General features: G+C 38.1%; 1 protein-coding gene across 6 annotated transcripts in view; it reads left to right on the top strand.

The window, feature by feature from the left end:
* RBPJ (recombination signal binding protein for immunoglobulin kappa J region) overlaps window positions 1-23,333 on the top strand; it is a 222,530-nt gene that overhangs the window by 149,160 nt on the left and 50,037 nt on the right. For 3 of the 6 annotated variants that reach the window (XM_064584348.1, XM_064584349.1, XM_064584347.1), the window contains exon 2: window positions 2,921-3,103. The exons of the other annotated variants lie outside the window; for them this stretch is intronic. In XM_064584348.1, coding sequence (XP_064440418.1) covers window positions 3,087-3,103 — 17 coding nt within the window. In that variant the 5' untranslated portion in view covers window positions 2,921-3,086. The remainder of the gene's footprint in view (window positions 1-2,920; window positions 3,104-23,333) is intronic. 6 annotated transcript variants of the gene reach the window in all.

A 23,333-nucleotide genomic window follows, 5' to 3' on the forward strand; every position in this document is an offset into this window, starting at 1 on the left:
CTTGTTACCAAACAGTGGCATGCAGTGTGGATGCATGGTTTCCATTCAAATTTGAAGTTGCTTGGGAGTTTCCTGTCCCTTAATTTGGGGGATTTTTTTTTCAGTGCTTTTTGTTTCTCTTTTAGTTTAATAATGTTTTGAAGCACTGAAGTAAGCTGTCCATCTGCTTTTGTTGTTGTTGTTGTTCTGTTTTATTTTGTTTGTATTTTTAATTAGTGATAACCTGACTGAATGACCTCACCTCCCTCAGCAAATAAATGTCTCTTCCCATGAGGCTAATACCCGTAGCAGTTTATGGGACGGGGCCCAGTTGGAAAAATGTGGCCTATACCTTTTTTTTTTTTTTTTTTTTGAGTAGGCTCCACACCCAACCTGGGCTTGAGCTCATGACTCTGAGATCAAGAGTCACAGGCTCTACTGACAGCCCGCCAGGCCGCCCCGGCAGTGTACCCTCTTAAGGAAAATACTTTCCATGCTCATTTTTGTTTGGTCACCTAAAATTTATATTGATAACTGCTGTGACTTTCAAGTCCTCTTTAAAAGATCTCCAAATGTATCACTTCATGAAAATACTAGATGTCATTTGTAGGAATCAAATGGAGTTTCTGAATGGAGTTTCTGATTTTAGTGATTATATGTGATCCTAATTTTTAGTGGCTTTACTAAATGTGTATACAGTCTTGTTTTACAAATTCATTTACGTACATTGACTGGATTTTGAGTGAGACTCATTTGTAAAATTTAATTATTGTTATATCAGCCAGGTTGGAAAAACAAACATAATTGTTGGACTTGATTTCTTCTGGAAGATAGATTGGTATAGCAGATTACTTAAATCTCTCTGAGCCTCGATGTCCTCGCTGTAAAAGGAGGCAGGCACCCTGTCAGTCTTAGGAGTGGTAGATCAGGATGAAATAACATGAAATGCTCAGCACAGTTCATGGCATAGCATCAGTAAGTGTTAGCCTCAGTACCACCCCTTTCCCCAACTGTATTCTGCGACAGAATTGTAGTACAAAAGTGCTGATATGAGGCGCCTGGGTGGTTCAGTCATTGAGCGTCTGCCTTCGGCTCAGGTCATGATGCCAGGGTCCTGGGATCGAGCCCCACATCTGGCTCCCTGCTCCTCAGGAGGCTTGCTTCTCCCTCTCCCACTCCGCCTGCTTGTGTTCCTTCTCTCACTTTGTCTCTCTCTGTCAAATAAATAAAATCTTTAAAGAAAAAAAAAGTGCTGATGTTCTGGCTAGAAGATGTAGATTTAAGTCCTAGTTCTTCTACTGCATGCTTTCTTGGATCAGTCACTTGACCACAGACTGTTTGTTTTCTCTTCTATAAAATGAGGTTCTGAAAATTAAATGATGTAATGAGCAAGTGCTTCAGATCTAGGCTTTTTTCTTTATTATCTAGACTATTTATTATAACTTGCTTTATTTCCCAATAGTTGACATAAATTTTTATGTGCAAGGGGGAGGAGCTGTACTTCAGAACATTAACCCAATAGTTGGGTGGAGGACACATTTATTTGGAGGAGCAGAGTATAGGAGGCAATGCCATTGTCCTTCCAGGTAGTTTTAACACATACAGACCCAGTGAGAGGCTTCAAGCTGACGTAGGAAGGGCCGGGGGTTGCACTGAGTGGTAAAACAATCAGTTTAAAAAGATGGCTGTGGCTGCAGTGATTTCACTGGACCAGGTCTCTTGATTCTGTTCTTCATTAGTTTCTACCTCTCCTGGTAGAGTTCTTTCCTATATGCGATCCTGCCACTATGATCAGCTTTCTGAAGAGTGACCTACATTTTGTAATCTGCATTCCCCACAACCTGCAATGAATCTAAATCTCAGAAATATGTAATTTTCTGACACTGGACTATAAAAGGTTTTCATCAGTTGACTCTACTTTTTCAAACAGGAAGTGGTTCCACTTTCTCCTTAGGACATACTTTTTAGCTCTAGCTGGGAAATTTGTCATTTTCCATTTCTTGCCTGTTAACTTGACACAAGCTGTTCCATAGGCCCAGAGTATAACAGACCTCTCCCAGTGACTTTTTTTTCCCCTTTGGAAGCCCTTTTATTAAAAATTTTCTGATCAGTTATCCTAAGGTAATTTTAATTGCTTTATGACAAATGTATGTGATTATTGATATCAATATGATATTGATAATTTAGTTGTATTTTCTTTGTGTGGCTTGAGTATTCTGTAACTATTATAGAGTGCCAAACTTGAGGCAAAAGTAGAGTGAATTCTTAGATTTAAAATGTGACATACAAACTTCTTATCCTATCATTTTAATAATGAAATGTTTTAAATGTTCTTAAATAACAAAGGTGAGTTGGAGTGGGGAGGAAACGGGGACAGACAACCTGCCAAGGCAGTCACAGAGCCCCAGTACAACTTGATAGTTAGCCATTATTGTCCATTGATACGTGCATACTCTTAATGGAAGTAAGCTTCAAAAACGGGAGCTCCATGGAATTTCAATTTAATGACTTCCATGGAATTTAAAATGATTCCATAATTAAAATGGGGCAGGGCCCTCTGCTGTGTTTATTAATGAGTTCCCTTTTGTGCAGGGGTGTGGGTGATTTCCAGCTCTCATGCAACACAGAATACGATAGGTGGTCAGTCAGAGGCACCTACCAAGTGTTTAGACCTGTCTTTTAAGTTATTTTCATTTCTTCAGAAGAACTGAAGAATCTGTTGGGGCAAAGAGATTTGTGGGGTTTTGATGGATCTCCATAAAGCAAAAGCTGTCACTCTGACCACTCAGCATGTACCCCTCATTCATCTGAGGGTTCACATTAAAAGTGACAGGGTGGCGTAGTAGCAGCAGCCTCTCTGGTTTTCTTAGTCATGGCAGCAGTTAACAGTGCACGTAACACACCAACACTCAAGTCCTTATTTTTTGTTTTTGTTTTTAAGTCATTGAAATTATGAGACTATCATTCAGATGGAAGCATTGTAGTTCTTCGGAACCATTATGATCTCAAAAGGAAAGGAGAATGATACAGATACACTGGCTGAGGTGTTTTGAGGTGCATCGAAGTGTTCCAAGCTGTGACTTACCTTAACATGTTCTTGAAGTACCATGGCGTGGATTAAAAGGTATGCTTTAGAAATCTCCCAGTGACCCCAGGGTCATGGATAGAATGAACGCTCATGATTCTGTATTTAATTATCACAATTAAATTTTTAAGAGATTTTATATTTAGATTGTAGATGTGGTATGGATTTATGGTAATAGTACTTTTATTTATTTGAGAGAGAGATTTATTTGAGATTTTATTTATTTATTTGAGAGAGAGAATGAGATAGAGCATGAAAGAGGGGAGGGTGAGAGGGAGAAGCAGACTCCCTGCTGAACAGGGAGCCCAATGCGGGACTTGATCCCGGGACTCCAGGATCATGACCTGAGCCGAAGGCAGTCGCTTAACCAACTGAGCCACCCAGGCGCCCCAATAGTACTTTTTCTTTTGTTAAAAAAAACCCATATATCATAAGGTTGATGACTGATTTCTCCCTCCCTCCCTCCCCCCACCTCCTTTGAGATACAGTTATAGAAGACACTGGGGTAGATATTTTCCCTGGATTTTAATAGTAATGGGCTGTAATTTCTTTCACCAGATAGTTTAGGTATTAGTCATGTGTTGGTCTGTAATTAGCTTTGTGGTTTACATCGTAGACTAGTTTCTTTGCAGTGCTGTCATTTCATGGCCTGAATAGGAAATAGATAAATGCCTTAGTTGGAGCCTTAATTTGACCAAATAAAATAATTCTTATGTGGACCATTTATAGTTTGTGCTTGTTTTTGTCTTTTACAAAGAATTTTTCCTGAGAGGAAAATGCATGGCTCCTTATTAACAGTGATTGTTGTTGCTTCACTAATTGTATGTATGTAATTAATCATTTATGTGTTTGTGGTATGTAGTCCTCCTGTTATTTGTGGTTGCTAATAGTGGTAATTCTAGGTTTCATATTACCCACTCAACTGTCAAAAATTGTTAAGATTTTTATGTTTGTACATTTTATTTGACTGATGTAGTCAAAACCACTTTTTAATTATTTGTAAACAACCTAATTTTGTATTGTGTGCTTGCTACTAAATGTTTTCCTATGGATGGTGGAAGTGAATGAACCCAGGAAGAATGCAGAGTTTATTAATGTTACATTAGGTTCAGAATTCTTTATCTTTTAGGTAATAAAGAAAAATATGTTGGGAAGGTAATGGTTTAAATCATGGATAGATAAATTTAATAGAAATACAGTAATGCAGTCTGTAATTTTTATCGTTTCAGCTGTCTCAACGTTAAGATCCTTTTGATACATCAGCAGTTAAATTCTAAATGAAATTTAGTTATTAAACCTAAGACAAAATTGCTTTATATTAAATTCCAGTCTATAATGACAGCGATCTAATCAAGTTTCTAGGTAAAGTAGGCTGCTTATTAACCAAGGCAATCATTCACTTCAGCCGGGTATTTTATGTCTGATGGCACACAATAGTGTCTCCTCTCCAAAAAAAGATCTTTTCTGACATAATGGGTTGGAGATGATAGTCGATACATTGTTTACAAAATGTAATTCTCTATAATATTTGTTACTTTAACTTAAAAAATCTTTTTTTGGGGGTAGTGCTTGGGAATCTGTTTTGTTTTAACTCCACTGAGGATTCTTAATGTACAGCCAGGGTTGAGAACTCGTGTGGGGAAGTGTTCATAGAATTTATAGCTTAGTGGTTAAGAGCTTAGACTCGGGGGCCAGCTGACCTGTGTTTCAGATCTAACACTTAATTTTATTACTTTGACAGGTTGTAAAAATGATCTGGAAAAAAAGTTTAAATTTGTATCTTAAAAATGTAGTAAATAAGTATATACATATATAATTTATGTTAATGCATTTTATACATGTGTATATAAAAATACATATATGTGTCTCTGTATAAATATCTACCTATATCAATAAATTACACACACAGTGCTGGGTAGGAAGCCAGTGTTAGACTAACAGTGGTGATGATGATTAAATATCCGATCAGGAACCTGGGGGGGTGTAGAAGGGGGGTGCTGTTACATTTTTTTCTTGAGTCTTACACATTCTCATGATCTTCCTAGAGCTAAACAAACAATCAGTATTTGATTGATGTTTTCAGTTCTTTGGGCTTTTTCTCATCAGTTAAAGGTGGCCACTAGAGACCTGTAATTTATCTATGGTCCTCTTATCCTGCTAGGTTGATGTGTGTGTCTCTAAAGCTATGTTTTTTTTTAAATTGCAGGTTTCAACCCACTCATTTAGTGGGTCAAGAAATCGATTTAATGGGTTATGACCAGCATTAAGACAACATATTAGAATAGAAAATAAGATACCAGGTGCACTGAATGTAGAAAAGAGTATTTTAAAAAATACTTTTGTTTCAAGTTTTAAGATTTTACTTATTTATTCATGAGAGACAGGGGTAGAGAGCGAGAAAGAGAGGCAGAGGGAGAAGCAGGCTCCCTGCTCCCCGATGCGGGACTCAATCCCAGGACTCTGGGATCATGACCTGAGCCGAAAGCAGACGCTTAACCGTCTGAGCCACCCAGGTGCCCTGTTTCAAGTTTTTAAAATGCAGAAATAAACAAAATATATACCCATTTATGTGTGTGTTGATTGGATTGTTTAAGTACCACTAAGTATATGCCTACCATAGTCACAGATGTCCCTCACAGGTGCTGTTAGTTCTGTCTTTTTTTGCCTTGCTAAGAAGTGACCAGGATAGGTTCCATTTTGTGGCTTGTAATGGTACGCCATGCTCTATATCACCTTCAAGGATCACCCTACCATCCCTTTCGTTTGAAGTGAAGGTTATTACCGGAGAGTATCTAAGGAGTAGAGGAGAATAGGAGAACGTAATAACAGCTTTTGAGTGGCATTAATCAAGGCTGTTTTATCGAGTGTTCTAGTATACTGCCCCTTGGCATACATCCTGGTGTTTATTATCTATAGATCCGTGTCTTCAAACTGCCAGTGGCAGCCCATTCTGGAGTCAATTTAATAAGTTGTTGCCTTTCTCCCCTAATTAAATGAAACAGAAAAGAACAGAATAGCAGATGTCATGATTATATCCCAAATTTTATAAAATTTTTGTTTCAGGAGCATGTATATATACTGAATTGCAGAGACCCAAGTTCTGGTAACGATCATCTGAGAAACAATATGAAACTCAGTCTTATAAATCGAGGTTGCCAAACTGACCTCAGTCAGAAAAGACTTCAGATATCTAAAGCAGGATTGTCAGCCCAATAGTCTTACCTCTGATGGTAGGTTATAATTAATTAGATGTGAGACGTTGTTTTTGTTTTTTGTTGTGTTGTTGGCTCCCTAGCTTGCTTGCCCTGGTAAATATTTATAAAGGCTCATCGGTAAGAAATTTAAAATATTTCCTAGTTGAGGAATTTACTCTTATGCTACATTGATGAAAGTGACCCATTCAATTAAAAAAAAACCCAAATCTGATAATATATACTAAAACCCACCCATTTCATTTTCCTATTCCTTATATGTTAAGACTTTTTCATGTAATAGGTGCTTCTTTAATTCAGAAGGTAGATAAAAATTTAATGTTGCAAAAAGATTAAGCATAAATCAGATACGTGACAATATTTTGGGTGGTTAAATGTTAGAACTTTTAATTTTTTTTGGATTAGTGCCTGTGCCTACCACGATGTCCTCATAACAGGCAGATATTTGTTTTACAGATTTGTTGAAGATGATCACAGTTTCTGGTGAATATTTTAAAATAAATAAAGCTTCATGGTAGGACAATATCAGCATATGTATGTTTTAGATTGTGTCTAAAATAGTTTCTTCTGGTAAATTGTTTCATAGCAATGGAATTTGTATATTAGTTTTCTACACTTGGGAGTTGAAAAATGGAAGAAATCTTTGCCAGAATAGGAGGCCAAAAGATAATAAGCACAATTCATCTTTCTCTGCAAGTTCTTGGAATTTGAGTCAAACATACATAGTTACTGCTCTGAATTGGGTACGATACACTAAACTTAAAAATCATGTTTTGAAATTACAGAAGATAAAGTAATAACCACCACTCCCCCCAACCACTGGATTAAGTTCCCCAATGATGGCTGCTTGTCTTTGCACTAGTAGGTACAGGCATATGTTGCTTGTGGTGAAGGTAGAAAACAAGAGCCTATGGATTCTATTACTTTGTTTCCCCAAAACCTCCCAGCCCCCACCTGTCCTTGCCTTCTCCCAGACTCTCCAATTCTTCCTCCCCTTATCAACAGCATTGCTTGGCTTTTCATCACTGTTTTAGTCCTCTTACTACGACCTCATCACTTGCTACCTCATGCTGCTTGTCCTGTTGAGAGCACAAGGTTTCATGTCACTTTGTGGCATTTGTTCTTCAAAACTGTGTTCCTTCACTTGAGTTATCATCTTGCGTGAGAAGGATAGCAACTTGTATTCTTGAGAAGGAGAGCAACTTGTATTCTTTTTCTTTGGTAGATTTTTCTTCCTAAAGTGTAGTTTAGAAAGAAACTAAACTACGTTCTAGTTTAGCTGTTGGCCTAAAATGGAGATCAGTGACCGCAGGTGGTACTCCAACCACATACCTAGGAGTAGAAGAAAGAACATAGCATAAATTACTATGTTAATTATTAGATATGGTTCCCGTATACTTTTGGTTACTAAAAACAAGTTAAAAACACTTGAGGAATGAAGATGAGCTGCTTCGAGAGATTTTAAAAAGATGTTTTTGATTCTGAAAATAACAGTTTAAAAAATCTTTTGTATAAATGGTAGCATTGTTAGCATTGGGCACTTTCTCAAGCTAATTTATATTTCATTACTTTGAAAAACAGTGCTATTTTGCATGTGTCTGGGATCTGGGATATCTTATTAAAAGAAAACTTTAGAATCCCATGTCAAGCATGAACCTAATTAAAAAGTGGAATATGCTGTACCAGTAATTGTCATGAAAATCAGGGACTATCTTCCTTTTCAAAAACACAACAATGTCAGTTTATCTTGTAATATATATATTTTTAAAGATTTATTTATTTAATTTAGGTTTGGGGGAGGTGAGTGTGCGCAGGAGCCAGGGGAGGGGGAGAGGGAGAGAATCTTAAGCAGACTCTGCACTGAGCACAGAGCCTGACGTGGGGTTCGATCTTGCCACCCTGGGACCATGACCTGAGCCGAAATCAGGAGTCAGAGGTTTAACCGACTGAGCCACCCAGGTGCTCCTATCTTGTAATATTGAACTGATAGGCGATTATGAGGAGAATATTCTGTAGGTGTGCCAGAAAATGTGTACACATGCCAAAACTGTTGCTTAAATGAGGAGTACAGTCTTCTTTATGGAGCCCTTATCTGCAATGTAGCCAGGTTCTTACACATCAGAGCAAGTGAACTACAAGTCGAATAGCGGCAACCCTCGTTGCCCCCACAAGTCTTCAGGCATTGCTTTAACAACTATCATGTCAGCATATAATCTTTAAAAATAATGACTGCAGGGGCACCTGGGTGGCTCAGTCGTTAAGCGTCTGCCTTCGGCTCAGGTCACGAGCCCCACATCGGGCTCCTTCTCAGCGGGGAGTCTGCTTCTCCCTCTCCGTCTGCCTGCCGCTCTGCCTACCTGTGCTCTCTCTCTGTTAAATAAATAAAATCTTAAAAAAAATAATGACTGGAAATGTACTACTTTGGAAATAGTGATCAGAAAGGACAACTGCCTACACCCCACCGCCCCCCCCCCCACTTCCTTGATTATTTATTTTAAGGAATCTTGGGAGGAACTCTTAGGGTAGTTGGGTAGGACAAAGCATTTTCAAAGCACTTTGGTTGAGTGCTTTTGTGTTTCATTGCAGCAGTGGGTGGACAGAGGTGATTAAAAATGTGCTAGCAGTGCTGATGGTAGCAGCTAAGCAGCTAGATTAATCAAGTATGCATGAAATTTAGCTTTATTAAAACTCCATTTTGATTGAAATTCCTGTGGAAAAAGTAATCTGTGAGTGAGAAGTTGTGACCTGGGGCAGGGACAGAGCAGATGCAGGTACTACGTTATCAAACAGGGGTGACTTGGAACAGGTAAAACCCACTGAAGGCACTTTTGAAGTAAAAGCTGTTACTCCAGCTGCTGGGAACCAGTTTTCAGTCCTACCCTCTCTACCCCCGCAATTATACACTCTGTTTTGTTGACTGCCATATCCCCTGCCCCTAGACAGGGACTAGTCAAAGCAGGTACTTAGTAAATATTTGTCAAATGAATGAACTTTTGATAATATAGGTTATTAAGATATGCATCTGTCCTGCCATGGCAATTTACCAATGGACAGAATGAATGGATATATAAGGAAGTAATCACATTTTGAAATGATTGTGACTTCTACTGTTTTGTCATCAGTGAACTCTTTTGTGAGTTAGAATGTATATTAAAGACCAAGAAAAATCTTTGGGCCCCTGGGTGGCTCAGTTGGTTAAATGTCCGACTTTTGATCTCAGCGCAGATCTCTATCTCAGGGTCGTGAGTTTGAGCCCAGGGTTGGGCTCTACGCTTGGGTGTGGAGCTTACTTTAAAAAAAAAAAAAGCGAGAAAGTCTTGAGTGCGTAATAGCTAACATTTAATGAGTATTGGACTTAACAAAATGCCTCCTCCACCTCTCCAGGTTGTTAAAATTAACATTTGTATTTTACATATGTGGAGACTGAAGCCCTAGAATTGTGAAAGGGCTAGAGTGTTGTTGTTGTTGTTGTTGTTGTTGTTGGAAAGACCTGGACTTTGGGGGAACAAAAGTTGGAAATAGTTTATACAATAATTCAACAGATTTTCCTCACAATGGTAGATCTCCAAGTGTGAGATTTTTTATCGGGAGAGAATGATTGTAATCTGTGCTTGTATCCCACAGAAGAAAAGCTCTGTATTTGAACTAAAACATTTCCATATTTGGGATTGACCAGATTTAGTTTGTTAGGAGGTGGACAATTGCCCTTTTATGGCCGCTAGACACTCCATCGCTTTTATTTCTCTTCAACTTGGTGGCTCTGGCACTTCCTCAAGCAATCCTTTTTCTCTTCCCTTTTACTGCTATCTTGCATTCCCGTGTTCCTCTCCTCTCTTCCCTTCCTACCCTATAAGCTCCTCCCTCCCTCATTTACATGCAACCTGAACAAACAAGAACATTTGTTCTACATTCCTCTTATTAAAGTAATATGTGAACAGTGCTTTTGAGTCCGAAAACTGGGCAGATCAAGTGAGAAATGAGGATGTTATGAAAATAGTATGAAATATAGGTCCTAGCAAGTTGTCCAGAAGTCAAGAGGGCTGACCCCAGGACAAGCAGTATTCCTCTTTCAGATTAAAAGATTTGTTGGGTATAATGACCAGACTAGTAGGATTAATTCTTGAGGAATACTAGAACCAAACCGAGGCACTGAGGGATAACCAGTAAAAAAATAAAAAATCACCAATTTGAATGACTTCCCTTTAATTTTGGTTTTCATTCCAAAGTTCAAATTTATACTTAAAGAATTAAGGATCTAATTTCAGTCTTAAACTTTCCTTCATACCTAGGAACCATCATCATTTTAAAAGCCCAGGAAGTTAATGTGTTAATTGCATCATTATATTGGCTTATATATAATGAGTCTTATATTAGTATTTAATTATTGATATTACAATGAAAAACTGCCTGGGTGAAATTGCTGGAGACCTATACCTGATACATGTAAGTTTTCCTTTCAGTTAGTTTTAGACCCATCAAAACTACACGAAGGAACATGGACTTCCAAGGACCTCTTTTCAGGAGTATTGTTTGTAGCTCCATTCAGATCTTTTTTTTAAGATTTTATTTGACAGCAAGAGAGGGAACACATTCAGGGGGTGAGTGGGAGAGGGAGAAGCAGGCTCTCCGCTGAACAGGGAGCTCGACGTGGGGCTCTATCCCAGGACCCTGGGATCATGACCTGAGCCGAAGGCAGACACTTAACGACTGAGCCACCCAGGTGCCCCTCCATTTAGATCTTTATGTCACTATAGAATCTGTCAGAAACGTGGATTATCACTTTTTTTTAAGTTGTCAGCATGCTTCATTAGAACATTGCTGTTCTTGAGCAAATAATAACAGTAATCTATAGCAGGACACTCTCCGTGGATAAAATAGTTTAATGAAGGTGAGGAAATTGTCATCATTGTAGCTTTTTGGACTTGGGTGAAGTCTGCATTTTTGTCTGCATTGTAAAACTTGTAAATTTAATATCGTTTATTTGGGAGACTATAATTTTTTTCTCCAATGCAGAAAATAATTTATTTTAGATTGGTTCATAATTATTGTTTAATTCAAAATAGTCTAAATAATATTAGAGTTTAAGACCTACTATTCCATAATTTTTTTTTCTATGGCCTTTTTTTTTTTCTTTTTTAACATATGACTTGCTATTCTGGTTTATTGGTTTAGTGAACACACGTTGTCTATAAGCTTATATTTGAAAACTTGATGTTAATACTGTACACCCTGAGTCAACATGTGAATAATACAAGCTTATAGCTTTGGCCATATTTCTCTGATGTGCACTTCTGCTATTAAAAAAAAAGGGGGGGGGTCGCCTGGGTGGCTCAGTCATTAAGCATCTGCCTTCGGCTCAGGTCATGAAAACAGGGTCTTGGAATCGAGCCCTGCATCAGGCTCCCTGCTTCTCCCTCTTCCACTCCCCCTGCTTGTGTTCCCTCTCTCGCTGTGTCTCTCTGTCAAATAAATAAATAAAATCTTAAAAAAAAAAAAGATTGTTCAGCATGAAAGTTATGGCCTAAAAAAAATCCACTGTGCATAATTATGGAAACAGGTTGGCATTTTTTTCCATTACTGGGATATTTAGTTATAATTCTTTAAAGGCTCTGGATTCCACTAATCCCTAGAGCTGTTAACACATCAGATTTCCCTGGTTTATTTAACCTTATTGCCATTGTTTCATATTCTCTTATCCTTGGAATTCAACAGTTTGGTTTACTGAGAAATAGTTTATAGGTTAAAAAGTGATTTTTCTGAAACATTAAATAAATTTTCATATGATAGGTGGTTTGTTGAATGGAAAAAGCAAATAGACATTTATTTTTCAGTGAATTAGGGGGGAAAAAGTCCTTACTTGGGGAAGGCAAAGAAGATAAACAGTTTAAGGACCATAGGGTAGGTCTCATTATCTTGACCTTAGTATGGTCGGTGTGTAATCAGAAGTAGGGGAAGGTCCTACCTTGTGACTTTCTGAGCTTCAGTTTTCCCTTCTAAGTTTGAAATAATGCCTACTCTTAGGGTTGTTAATGAGAATTAAATGAGAGCATATATAAGGAGATACATTCTGTTTGTTGTTATGTACTTTTTTCTTCTGATATATGAGGCCAGTTTCGGAAGTTGTGGTTTTAAGTAGTAACGGGAGCTTTATCTAACCTAATGGAATCAGGGAATGGAAATATAGAAGATAATTTGAAATACAGTTGGTAGCATTAATCAATGAATTGCTTGTGACAGAAGGTAAGAATGAGGAGAAGAGGTCAATAAAACTCATACTGTAGAGAAGAGAAACTGCGTGTCTTTCGGGAGCACGCAGGTATGGAAGTTGGTGAAAGGAATGTTAAGAATTAAGTTGCTGCAGTGGAGTTTAAAGAAAACCTATCCTATTTTCTGATTAGACAATTGGATGTCAGGCAGTTGACTGGACAGTTAATTAGTAAATTAACTCTAACAACGGCTTTGCAGTTTGCCTAATTTAAATTCATAGCACAGCAAAATACTGAGTAAATACATAGCACGAATGACCCAAATGATGAGAGTTCAGCCTGCATCTGTGAAAGGCCTTATCCTTGTTTTCTTCATTGCTACCCCTTAAATCCCAAAACTTTTGCTCCTGGGTTAGTGCTTCACCACCGTAAGATCGATATTTTTAATCACTTACAGTCATATTCAATGCAGAACGTTTCTTTCATCTGTGTTGGGCCGAGGCTGTTCAGATGATTGTTAAGAGTATCAGGTTGCTTAGAGCACCACCCAGGGCAAAACGGTTTGCTGTCAGATTGTACTATCAACCCCTGTGTTGTGTATTACTTTTCAGAGCCCACCCCTCCACCCCCGGGCCTCCTGTGAGGCTTGAGGAGCAGATACTAGCTCCTTGGCCTGTGTTTTTGGTCCTAGGGGCGCATGAAGGCAGTGTGACAGGTTAATGGCTCAGATACACTTTGGCAGAAAGCCATTCTTTAAGATTTGAGTTGTGGTTAAAGACCACTTCTTCAGAGTGGTTTTGCCTTACCACAAATGCAGGTTTATTATAATATGACATGTGATAACAGAAGGCAAAGTTAAAATTCGGAAGAAATATCGTTTTGGGTATTAACATTCAGGCAGGAAGGTATTTCTTTATTCATGCAAAGGTGCTATAAAAAACATTTTGGAGGGGCACTTGGGTGGCGCAGTTGGTTAAGCATCGAACTCTTGGTTTCAGCTCAGGTCATGGTCTCAGGGTTGTGGGATAGATCCCCGTGTGGGCCTCTGCACTCAGCAGGGTGTTGGCTTGGGTTTCTCTGTCCCTCTGCCCTCCCACGTGTGCGTGTGGATGTGCAAATGCTCTCTCTCTCTCAAATGAATAAATCTTAAAAAAAAAAAAAAAACCATTTTGGAAATCTCTTCCCCATTCTGAACATATGACTTTTGATTTTATTATTTTTGTTTATTAAAATTCTCCATTTTAATTCAGTGTCCTATTTTAAATTTTATATTTTAAAATGATTGCCATCTTTTATTTTGCCCTTAGGGACAGGATTCTTTGAAAGTGCTTAACTCCTTTATAAACCTGAGTCATAGGGACGCCTGGGTGGCCCAGTCAGTTAAGCATACTTTCGGCTCAGGTCATGATCTCCAAGGTTTTGGGTTCCAGCACCCCCCCCACCCGCCATGGGCTCCCAAGGAGTCTGTTTCAGATTATCTCTCCTTCTGCCCCTCCCCTGCACTTGCGTGTGTGCTCTCTTTCTCAAATAAATAAATAAAATCTTTAAAAATAAATAAATAAACCCGAGTCATAGCCTTACCTTTATGCATTAGACTTTATTTTGGCTATCCTATCCATAAATGTTCTGGTCTGGGTTATTTAAAAGGAAAATAAAAGGCGGATGCACTGCTGAATTCAAATACTTCAGAATACCAAACTGTGTGTTTGAGATTTGGTTATTTAAGAAATTGGCCAAACATGGCTTGAAGGGAGTTGAGCTAGTACTGTGTCTGTATAATTTCTACCAACAGAAAAAGGAATGTAAAACCTCTTTGTTAACTGAAGATGTCTGTGTAGATTCTTGGTCCTTTGCAACTCAGAAAAAAATGTACCTTGCAGAATTATGATTGATAGTGTAAATAGTAGAGTCATGAGACTCTCATAGTTCCCAGTGCAATTGTAACATTTGCCCTTGTGCAGGGAAAATGTAAGAGTAATTGTCCAATTTATGACATACACATATGTGCACACATGTCTGTATATATGTGTGTAGTAGCTGAGGTATGGCTTCCACAGTAGTTGTCTTTAGATTTACTAAATTTTATGTATGTATAGTTTTAGACAGCATTTTTTCACTTTCTAGTATTCAAAGAAAAATTTACCCTTTATCTTTGTAAATTTTAGTCAGTAGCTGAAGTACTGGAAGGGTAATGAAAGAAGGTTTCTGAACTTTCAGGTTTTTTGTTGACCCTCATTGAAGCAAACCAAATCTTGTTATCACAGAAAGTTTTAGAATCAATTACTGTACTCTAAGATCCTATCGTAAAAATTCATACCCCAGGGACACCTGGGTGGCTCAGTCGGTTAAACATCTGCCTTCAGCTCTGAGCCCCCCATGGCTTCGCACTCAACTCCACTCCTCCCCCCTCCCCGTTCTCTCTCTCTCTCTTTCAAATAAATAAAAAATCTTTTTAAAAAAATTCATACCCCAGGCACCCTCTTCACATGTTAGCGTCCAGAATTGAACGGTAATTAAATTCTATCTTAATGCAGAGTGTATGGAAAATCATGAACAAAGTTCATGTTATGTTTTGTTCGGAACAAGTTATGTTTTGAACAAAATTTACCATTATGTAAATTTGGGCAAGGTGATTTTTAAGCTAATTTCTTCATCTGTGTAATGAGGATAGCAGCACCCACCTTGTAAGACTGATGTGTGTATGAAGTTGAGATAGGGGGGCACAGTTGCTGGCCTCATGCCAGCCCTCTACTAGCTGCTATTACAGTGTAATCTGTAGGGATAGGGCCCTGTTTCTTATTTGTTGCCAGTATGTTGCAAGTCTAGTGCAGTGCCTAACACACAGTAGGCACTTAAATGTGTATTAAATGGTTAAAATAAAAAGGAACCATGGGACACCTGGGTGGCTCAGTGGGTTAAGCGTTTGCCTTCAGCTCAGGTCCTGATTCCAGGGTCCTGGGATCGAGCCCCGCATTGGGCTCCTTGGTCAGTGGGGAATCCGCTTCCCCCTCTGCCTGTCGCTCCCCCTGCTTGTGCTCTCTCTCTCTGACAAATAAATAAAATCTTTAAAAAAAATTTAAAAAGGAACCAGAATCTAGGAAAACAGTTATACCATTCCCTCCCTCCTTCCTCTTCTCAGTTTTAGATGAGATAGGCAAAGGAAGCCAATTTTAATAATGGGAGCATTCCAATCCTAGTACATATTTAGTATTTTTCCATGACACTGCATAATTAGTGATTTTTTTTTAAAGGCACAATCTTGTGATAGGTTATATGCCAAACAGAAGACCACAGATAATCCTAATTTTTTGCCTACTAGGTAGGAGAGATTGTTGGAATATCTGATCTGCAGTTTGGATGGAGAGGGGAGAAGAGTTTTGTTAGGACTTATGTCCTCACTGACATAATATTTAACTTTTCTCAATATGGAATACATACATCTTGGAATGGTGTAGCCAAGGACTAGAAATCACCGCATTATAAAATTTTGGTGTTAAAATTTGAAGACAATAGGAATGAAGTCCAGGAAAGAACTTTTTTCCCTCAAAACCAGCCATTCATTCAAAAATATTAGATATGTATATTTATACACACACACACACAAATATTTTTCTAAATTAATGTAATAAACCTACAAAAACAAGGCACACAAATTGTTAATGTACAATAAAGTGAATTTTCACAAAGTGAATATACATGGCGTGACCATCACACACAGATGCAGAAATTACCAGCTTCCTAGAAGCCCTCTTGTAGCCTCTTCTAGTCTTAGTCTCTATACCGTTCTTTAAAGGTAACCTGTATCCTGGTGAACACTGTAGATGACTCTTGCTTGTTTCTGAATTTCTTATAAGCAGAATTATACAGTTTTGTACCTTTTTGGGTCTGGTGGCTTTTGCTAGTGATCACCTGATCACATCTGTGGCGATAGTTCACTTTGCTAGTAGCACTCTAGTGTATGATTATTTTATAATTTGTCTGATCCTTGAAAATGGCCTTTTGGTTATTTCTGGGGGTGTCTGCTGATGCTGTGGACATTCTTGTACATGTCTTTTGGTACCCATTTATACACATAATGTTATAACGTGTTTACTAGTTCTGAACGTCATCAGCAATACTAATCGCAGTCAGCAAGCATATATTGGAAACTGTTGCCAGTCATCTTAGCAGTATTGCTACATTCTCAGGTGTACTTTTATTAAGGAAAAGGCACGGACCTTTATGTACTGCCTAATTGCATGATACTGCTTTTGAGGCTATTCTATTCCACAGGCAGTCAGGATTAATTTAGGAAGAGACCCATTGGACCTTTTACAGGGAAACATTCTTTTCCTACTTCTCCTGTTTCCTTCCATGTGATGTGTAATGCTAGGCCTCTCTCCACCGTGTTTATCCTTTGATTCCTCACCAGGTACATGGAAAATTTTATTTTTAGAGTATTAGGACTCCATATAGAATCTAACTTTAAAATTGCAAGGTCTTTTGGCTTAATAGTTATGCTTTTTTTTTTTTTTAACTGAAAATTACTTATTTTTCCATAGTTTTTTAATTCTTGGGAGGCAGGAACTTACCCTGAGAAACCTCCTGAAATGTAACTTGTCTTCTTCATACCCTTTCCTACTAAAAATCTCTTCGGCCCTTTTTGCTGTAGGTCAGGCTTCCCTAACAGAAATCACTGATAGTCACTTCTTGGGGTTCTGACCTATCTCAGTGCCAAACGCCTCTTGTTCACTTGTCCTAGGCAGTGGTTAACAGATAACTAGAGCCCTTTCCAGACAGATGTTTTATACACTAAATGTTGCATATATTTCCAAGAGTAAAACCCGTGAAGAACAGGTGAAAAAAATCCTGTTATGGATGGTTGTATACTCCTACAGCCTTTTTCTTCTTCTTCTTCTTTCTTTTTTTAAGATTTTATATATTTATTTAGAGGCGAGCTCACACAAGAGCGGGGTTGGGGGAGAGGGACAAGCAGACTCTGCGCTGAGCATGGATCTCTCCTCAGGGCTCAATCCCACAGCCCTGAGATCACAACTGAAGCCAAAATCGAGAGTCCTAGCACTGACTGAGCCACCCAGGTGCCCCATTCTTACGGCCTTCTAAATTTCATTTGAGATAAGGGAAAATGTCTTTTACTTTTGCTGGCTTCTTCTTTCCTTCCTTCCTTCCTTGTCTCACTAGCATTGGAAAGAATATTTAGGAGATGAGAGAAAAGTTAATTCCTCTTCTGATTAATATCAGATTTATTTCTTCTTGCAAAAAAATTTCAGTTGACCACCTAGCCTTCAAAGAACTGACAACTTAACATGTCTGACAGGAAATTTGTAAAGAGGAAAAAATCTTCACTACTTATAATTTGATATAGGGGTGAGAAATAAGAGGGGAAGTGCATGGGAGAAAACTTTGTGACTTCATCTCATATACAAGCCAGTTGTCCATGATCAGCTTGTAGATTTTGTGTGAAAGATGTTTAGTCCTAAACAGTTTTTGATGGGTTGCTTACATGCTGTCTGGGCTGCCCTTCCTTGAAAGGTATAGATTCTCAGATAAACTCCTCTCTTTCTTTTTGTATCTTTGCTTTAATAGTAGTAGGAACCATTTGTGTGTATATGTACACGTGTACTTTTTATATATACATATACTCCTCATTTCTTTTGTTTGTTTTGGCACCTACTTGTCTGTTTTTGTTACCAGACAGGTGTCTCTTGACCTGGTAGTAACATAGGACCCCTTAAAGCAAAGCCACTATCCCTCTGTAAGCCATGGGGTTTTTTTGGTTTTCTTTTTAATGAGATTACATGTTTTGTTTTGTTTTTTTAAGATTTTATTTATTTATTTGAGAGAGACAGAGATAGCAAGAGAGAGAACAAGTGGGGAGGAGAGGGAGAAGCAGACTCCCACTAAGCAGGGAGCCTGATGCAGGGCTCAGTCCAGGACCCTGGGGTCATGACCTGAGCCGAAGGCAAACGTTTAACCAATTGAGCCACCCAGGCGCCCCTGTAAGCTATAGCTTAAGGCAAAACTAAATGTATTTTTTGTGTGCGGTAAAATGTATAGAACCTAAAATTTACCATTTCAGCTATTTTTAAGTGTACAGTTCAGTTGCAGTAAGTACATATACATTATTGTACAACCATTACCACTGTGTCTCCAGAGCGTTTTCGTCTTCCCAGATTGAAACTCTGTACTCATTAAACACTAGCTCTCCGCCCCGCCCCCCCACCTCCACCTGCAGCCCCAGCCCCAGCTCCTGGCAACCACCATTCTACTTCTTTGTCTATGAATTTGACTGCTCTAGGCACCTTATATAAATGGAATCCTAGAACATTTGCCCTTTTCTGTCTGGCTTTATTTCACTTACCATGTTTTCAAGGTCATCCACATGGTAGCATGTATCAGAATTTCCTTTTTTAAGGCAGAATAATATTTCACTGTATGTATATACCACATTTGCTCTTGTCTTCATTCATCAGCATAGGCATTTGGGTGGTTTCCGCCTTCTGGCTGAGGCGAATATCGCTGCCATAAGCATTGGTGTACAGTGTCTGTTTGAGTCCCTGCTTTCACTTCTTTTGGGTTTATACCCAGAATTGGAATTGACGGATCAAGTAGTAATTGTTTAGCTTTTGGAGGAACCACCGTACTGTTTTCTACAGTGGCTACACCGTTTTACATTCCCATCAGCATGTACAGATTCTAGTTTCTGTGCATTGTCTCCAGCACTGTATTCTCTGTTATTGTTGATGATCGCCATCCTAATGGGTGTGAAATGGTATCTCATTATGGTTTTGATTTGCATTTTCCTAATGATTAGTGATGTTGAACATCTTTTCACATGCTTATTGGCCTTTTGTTTATCTTCTTGGACAAATGTCTATTCAAGTCCTTTTCCTATTTTTTTTTTCCTTTTTCTATTTTTAAATCAGGTTTTTTGTTGTTGATTTAGAGGAGTTCTTTTTATATTCTGGTTATCAGCCCCCTATGAGATGCATGGTTATTTACATGTATTTCTAAACCAATATACATATGTATTTGTTTCGAAGGATCCATTTCAGTTTTACCGTATTTCTTAGAGTAAATATCATTGAGTAATCCAGCCTTGAAGGAGTAGTGGTGTTTTATTGAGTGCTTATGCAGTGCCAGGCACTCTTAGATGCTATACACATACGAACATTTTAAATTCTTGCAAGAATCCTGTATGGAAGTACTTTTATCTGTGTTTTCAGTTGAGGAAACTGAGAAAGAGTTTAAGTAGCTTCCATTAGTTTGCCTTAAAGCCAGGATTTGAGAGTAAGCAACCCAGCTCCTGACTCCATGTACTTAACCACAGCACTTGGTTACCTCTCCTGTGTATGATACATTTTGTGTTCTCATCAGATGATACTTTCCACTTCTTGAACACTGCCTTACAAAGCAGTTTATAAGGTCAGGTAAATATCTGAAGGAGTTCTTAACAAAAATTAAACAGATAGTTAAAATTGAAACCTATTTAAAGTTCTTTAAGTTGCGTAGTATTTCCCTTTGTGGCAATATGTTTTCCATAAGGGTGTGAATTTCCTTATTTGAATTGGGCGTATTTTTTCTAAAGTAGCTCACCCAGTGAAATTTGCGGAGACAATTTTTTTGAGTAAATTTTTAACTTGTGTGCCTTTTTCTGTTTTTATTTTAAGTTAGCTGTATTCTAGACTTGGTGTGAGTTGATTCCTAGAGAATGCGATTTCATTTTGCTATTTACCTAGATCAAACTTAATTAGTAAAGAATAAAACACCTGTTTAATTGTATAATGCATTGTAGAGCAAAATGGAGTTTTTGCCACTGCCCACCATTATCACAAATAATTGTGTGTAGAGTTGTATGTATTGTTTTATATGTGTACTTGGGGGGAGAGGATAAAAATGAAGATCTTATTTCCTCATTGAAAATGAATGCTACTAACTGGATTGTTTTTTGTTGTGTGTATATAGCCATGACTGGGAGGTTATATGTAATCAGCAATCTATTCCTAATTATACACATTGGAATTTAAAATTTTTTTGTTAATACAAATGATGCTTTATTCAGTATCTTGGTATGCATATTTGTCTACCTATATAATAAATTTCCAGAATCAAAATGACTAGGAATTTAAAGGAATTCACATTTAGAATTATAATAGACATTGTTAAAATGTCTTCCAAAAAGATTGCACAAATTTAAACTCCCAACAGTGCATGAGATTTCCTGTTTCTCCACTTGTACACTAGCACTGAGTATTATCAAACTTTACATCTACAGCAAGCGAACCTTGCATAATTGTCGTGAGAACATAAAAGCTATGCCAGGAAGCTGGCCATAGTCTTTTATGTGACACCTCCCATGAATGTTTTTTGATAGATTTGTCACCACCAGGTTCTGTGGCAAGCAGGGTCAGGCCAGCAACTTGATCAAGAGATTAGTATTTCTCTGAGTGTGGCCTTTTTATTCTGATATAATTTTAGTTTACAGAAAAATTGCAAAAATAATACAAGGAAGCTCACCCAAATATTTCAAGTGTTAACATTTTACCACATTTGCTTTATTCCTCTCTATATTTACACACACACATACACACACACATTTATTTTCTCTAGACCATTTGAAGGTAAGAAGTAGACAACATACCCCCTTACTTTTTTCCCTAAGTACTACAGCAATTTTTTCTAAAAGTCAGGACAGTCTCTTACATAACCCCGGTACAATTATCAAAACCAGGAATTTAAAATCAATATAATCTTGTTCTCCACTCTGCTAGTTTTATTCAGATTTTGTCAGTCTAAATAATGTCCTTTATAGCAGAAGTAAATGCTGGATAGTATGTTGCACTCAGTTATTATGCGTCTTTAGCCTCTTTGAATCTGGGCCAGTTCCTCAGTTTTTTGCCTTTTATCACCTTGATGCTTTTAAAAGTATAGTTCAGTTATTTTGTTGACTCTTCCACGCTTTAAGTTTGTTATGTTTCCTCATGTTAAGACTCAGGTTCTGCATTTTTTGGCAGTAACATCCCAGAAGTGATACTGTACTTTTCTTAATGCATCATGTTAGGAAGCAGTTGAGGTCAGTTTGCCCCATTCAGTCTTTTGATACATGAAATTAGTTTACCCAGTGTCCGATCACCCCCTCTTGTGGAGGCCATAGATTTTAAGATGCATACTTTCCATATGAGATCTTCATATGCAATGTTAATGGATGCCAGTGTTCTCGCAACTCAGTCATGCCATCTGGATAGGAAGACTGATGGCTCTTGTAGACTTAACCTGGGAAAGTCCTTTCTCAGGATGGATTTTTGGGAAGGCACCCTCAACCTGGCAATAATCTTGGAGATACCTAAGAAGGCAGTTGCTGAGCACAGCTGGAGTTGGTCTCAGTCACCCTTCTTTCTTTCTGCTCTTCCTGCTGCTTTTCAGAAACTGCTGCCAGATTGTTAACAAAGTTCAGTTGAAATTTTTCTTTTATTGTAAAGAAAAGGTAGAATAAAAATTAAGGAAAACAGTGCTTTTCAAATGTTCTACCCAGTCCACAGAATTAAGAAGGGGAGCATGTTTCTCCACCTGATGGGGCTGCAAGCATGGTTTGTCTTTGAAGTCTACCCCTTAGGATATCTGTTCTAATAGAAACATGTTTAATAAATGTGATAGTCCAGGAGAGTACATAGTGCTCGGTTGTCTTTGTTTTTTGTTTTTTTTTTTTAAAGATTTATTTATTTATTTGAGAGAGCGAGAATGAGAGAGAGAGAGAGTACATGAGAGGGGGGAGGGTTAGAGGGAGAAGCAGGCTCCTCGCTGAGCAGGGAGCCCGATGCGGGACTCGATCCAGGGACTCCAGGATCATGACCTGAGCCGAAGGCAGTCGCTTAACCAACTGAGCCACCCAGGCGCCCGGTTGTCTTTGTTTTAGTAGCCAAGGACCGCTGGTTACACCTCAACAAGTTTTGAGCAGTATTGTTATCAAATGTGGTTCTTAAGGTAAGAGCAAGTTCAAAACTAGAAATTGAAGTACGACAAAGGCGGACATGTCTACAAGTTGTGTGACTTAAGAGGCTCTTCTCTGCCATGGATGGAGAATGAATAAGCTTTTTACAGTAGAGATAAATTACATATTTATTTTAAAAATATTTTCAATTGGGGCGCCTGGGTGGCTCAGTCGGTTAAGCGTCTGCCTTCAGCTCAGGTCATGATCCCAGGGTCCTGGGATCGAGCCCCGCGTCGGGCTCCCTGCTCTGCGGGAAGTCTGCTTCTCCCACTCCCACTCCCCCTACTTGTGTTCCCTCTCTCGCTGTGTCTCTCTCTGTCAAATAAATAAATAAAATCTTTAAAAATATATATATATATATTTTCAATTGGTCAGCTAGTAATCTTCAGTCATATTCAGTGTAGGTACAATATTTAAGTTGTTTTTTTAAAATTTTGCATTTATTAATTACATAGAAGAACATCTTTGAATATATGTCACTGTCCATTTGTCCCAATGGCATATACATTCCGTAAAGGCATAGATTTGTGTCTCTTGTTCACTGTTGTATACCAAATACCTATACCTGGTTCCTACTAGGTGAATCAGTGACTCTGGAGACAAGGACAGAATGTCATATGCAGCCTTTTCTAATTAGCCTTTCCTATTTTTTTGTGACTAAATTACTCAACAACTTGTAGTACATTTTGCTTTGCTTTTCATATTATATGTTGTCATAGAATAAAGTTTCCTAATTTTCCCTCAGTCAAGTACTATTTTATTTCACTATCTTAAATTGTAGGAATCCCAATACTTTGAAACTGTATAAAAATAATATACTGTTTACAGCAAATTTGGTGTAAAGTTTGGTTTAATTACGAGTT

Source organism: Mirounga angustirostris, unplaced genomic scaffold (assembly GCF_029215605.1).
Source record: "Mirounga angustirostris isolate CCGP_5_RB_7025 unplaced genomic scaffold, mMirAng1.0.hap1 SCAF_2, whole genome shotgun sequence".
Lineage (NCBI taxonomy): Eukaryota > Metazoa > Chordata > Mammalia > Carnivora > Phocidae > Mirounga > Mirounga angustirostris.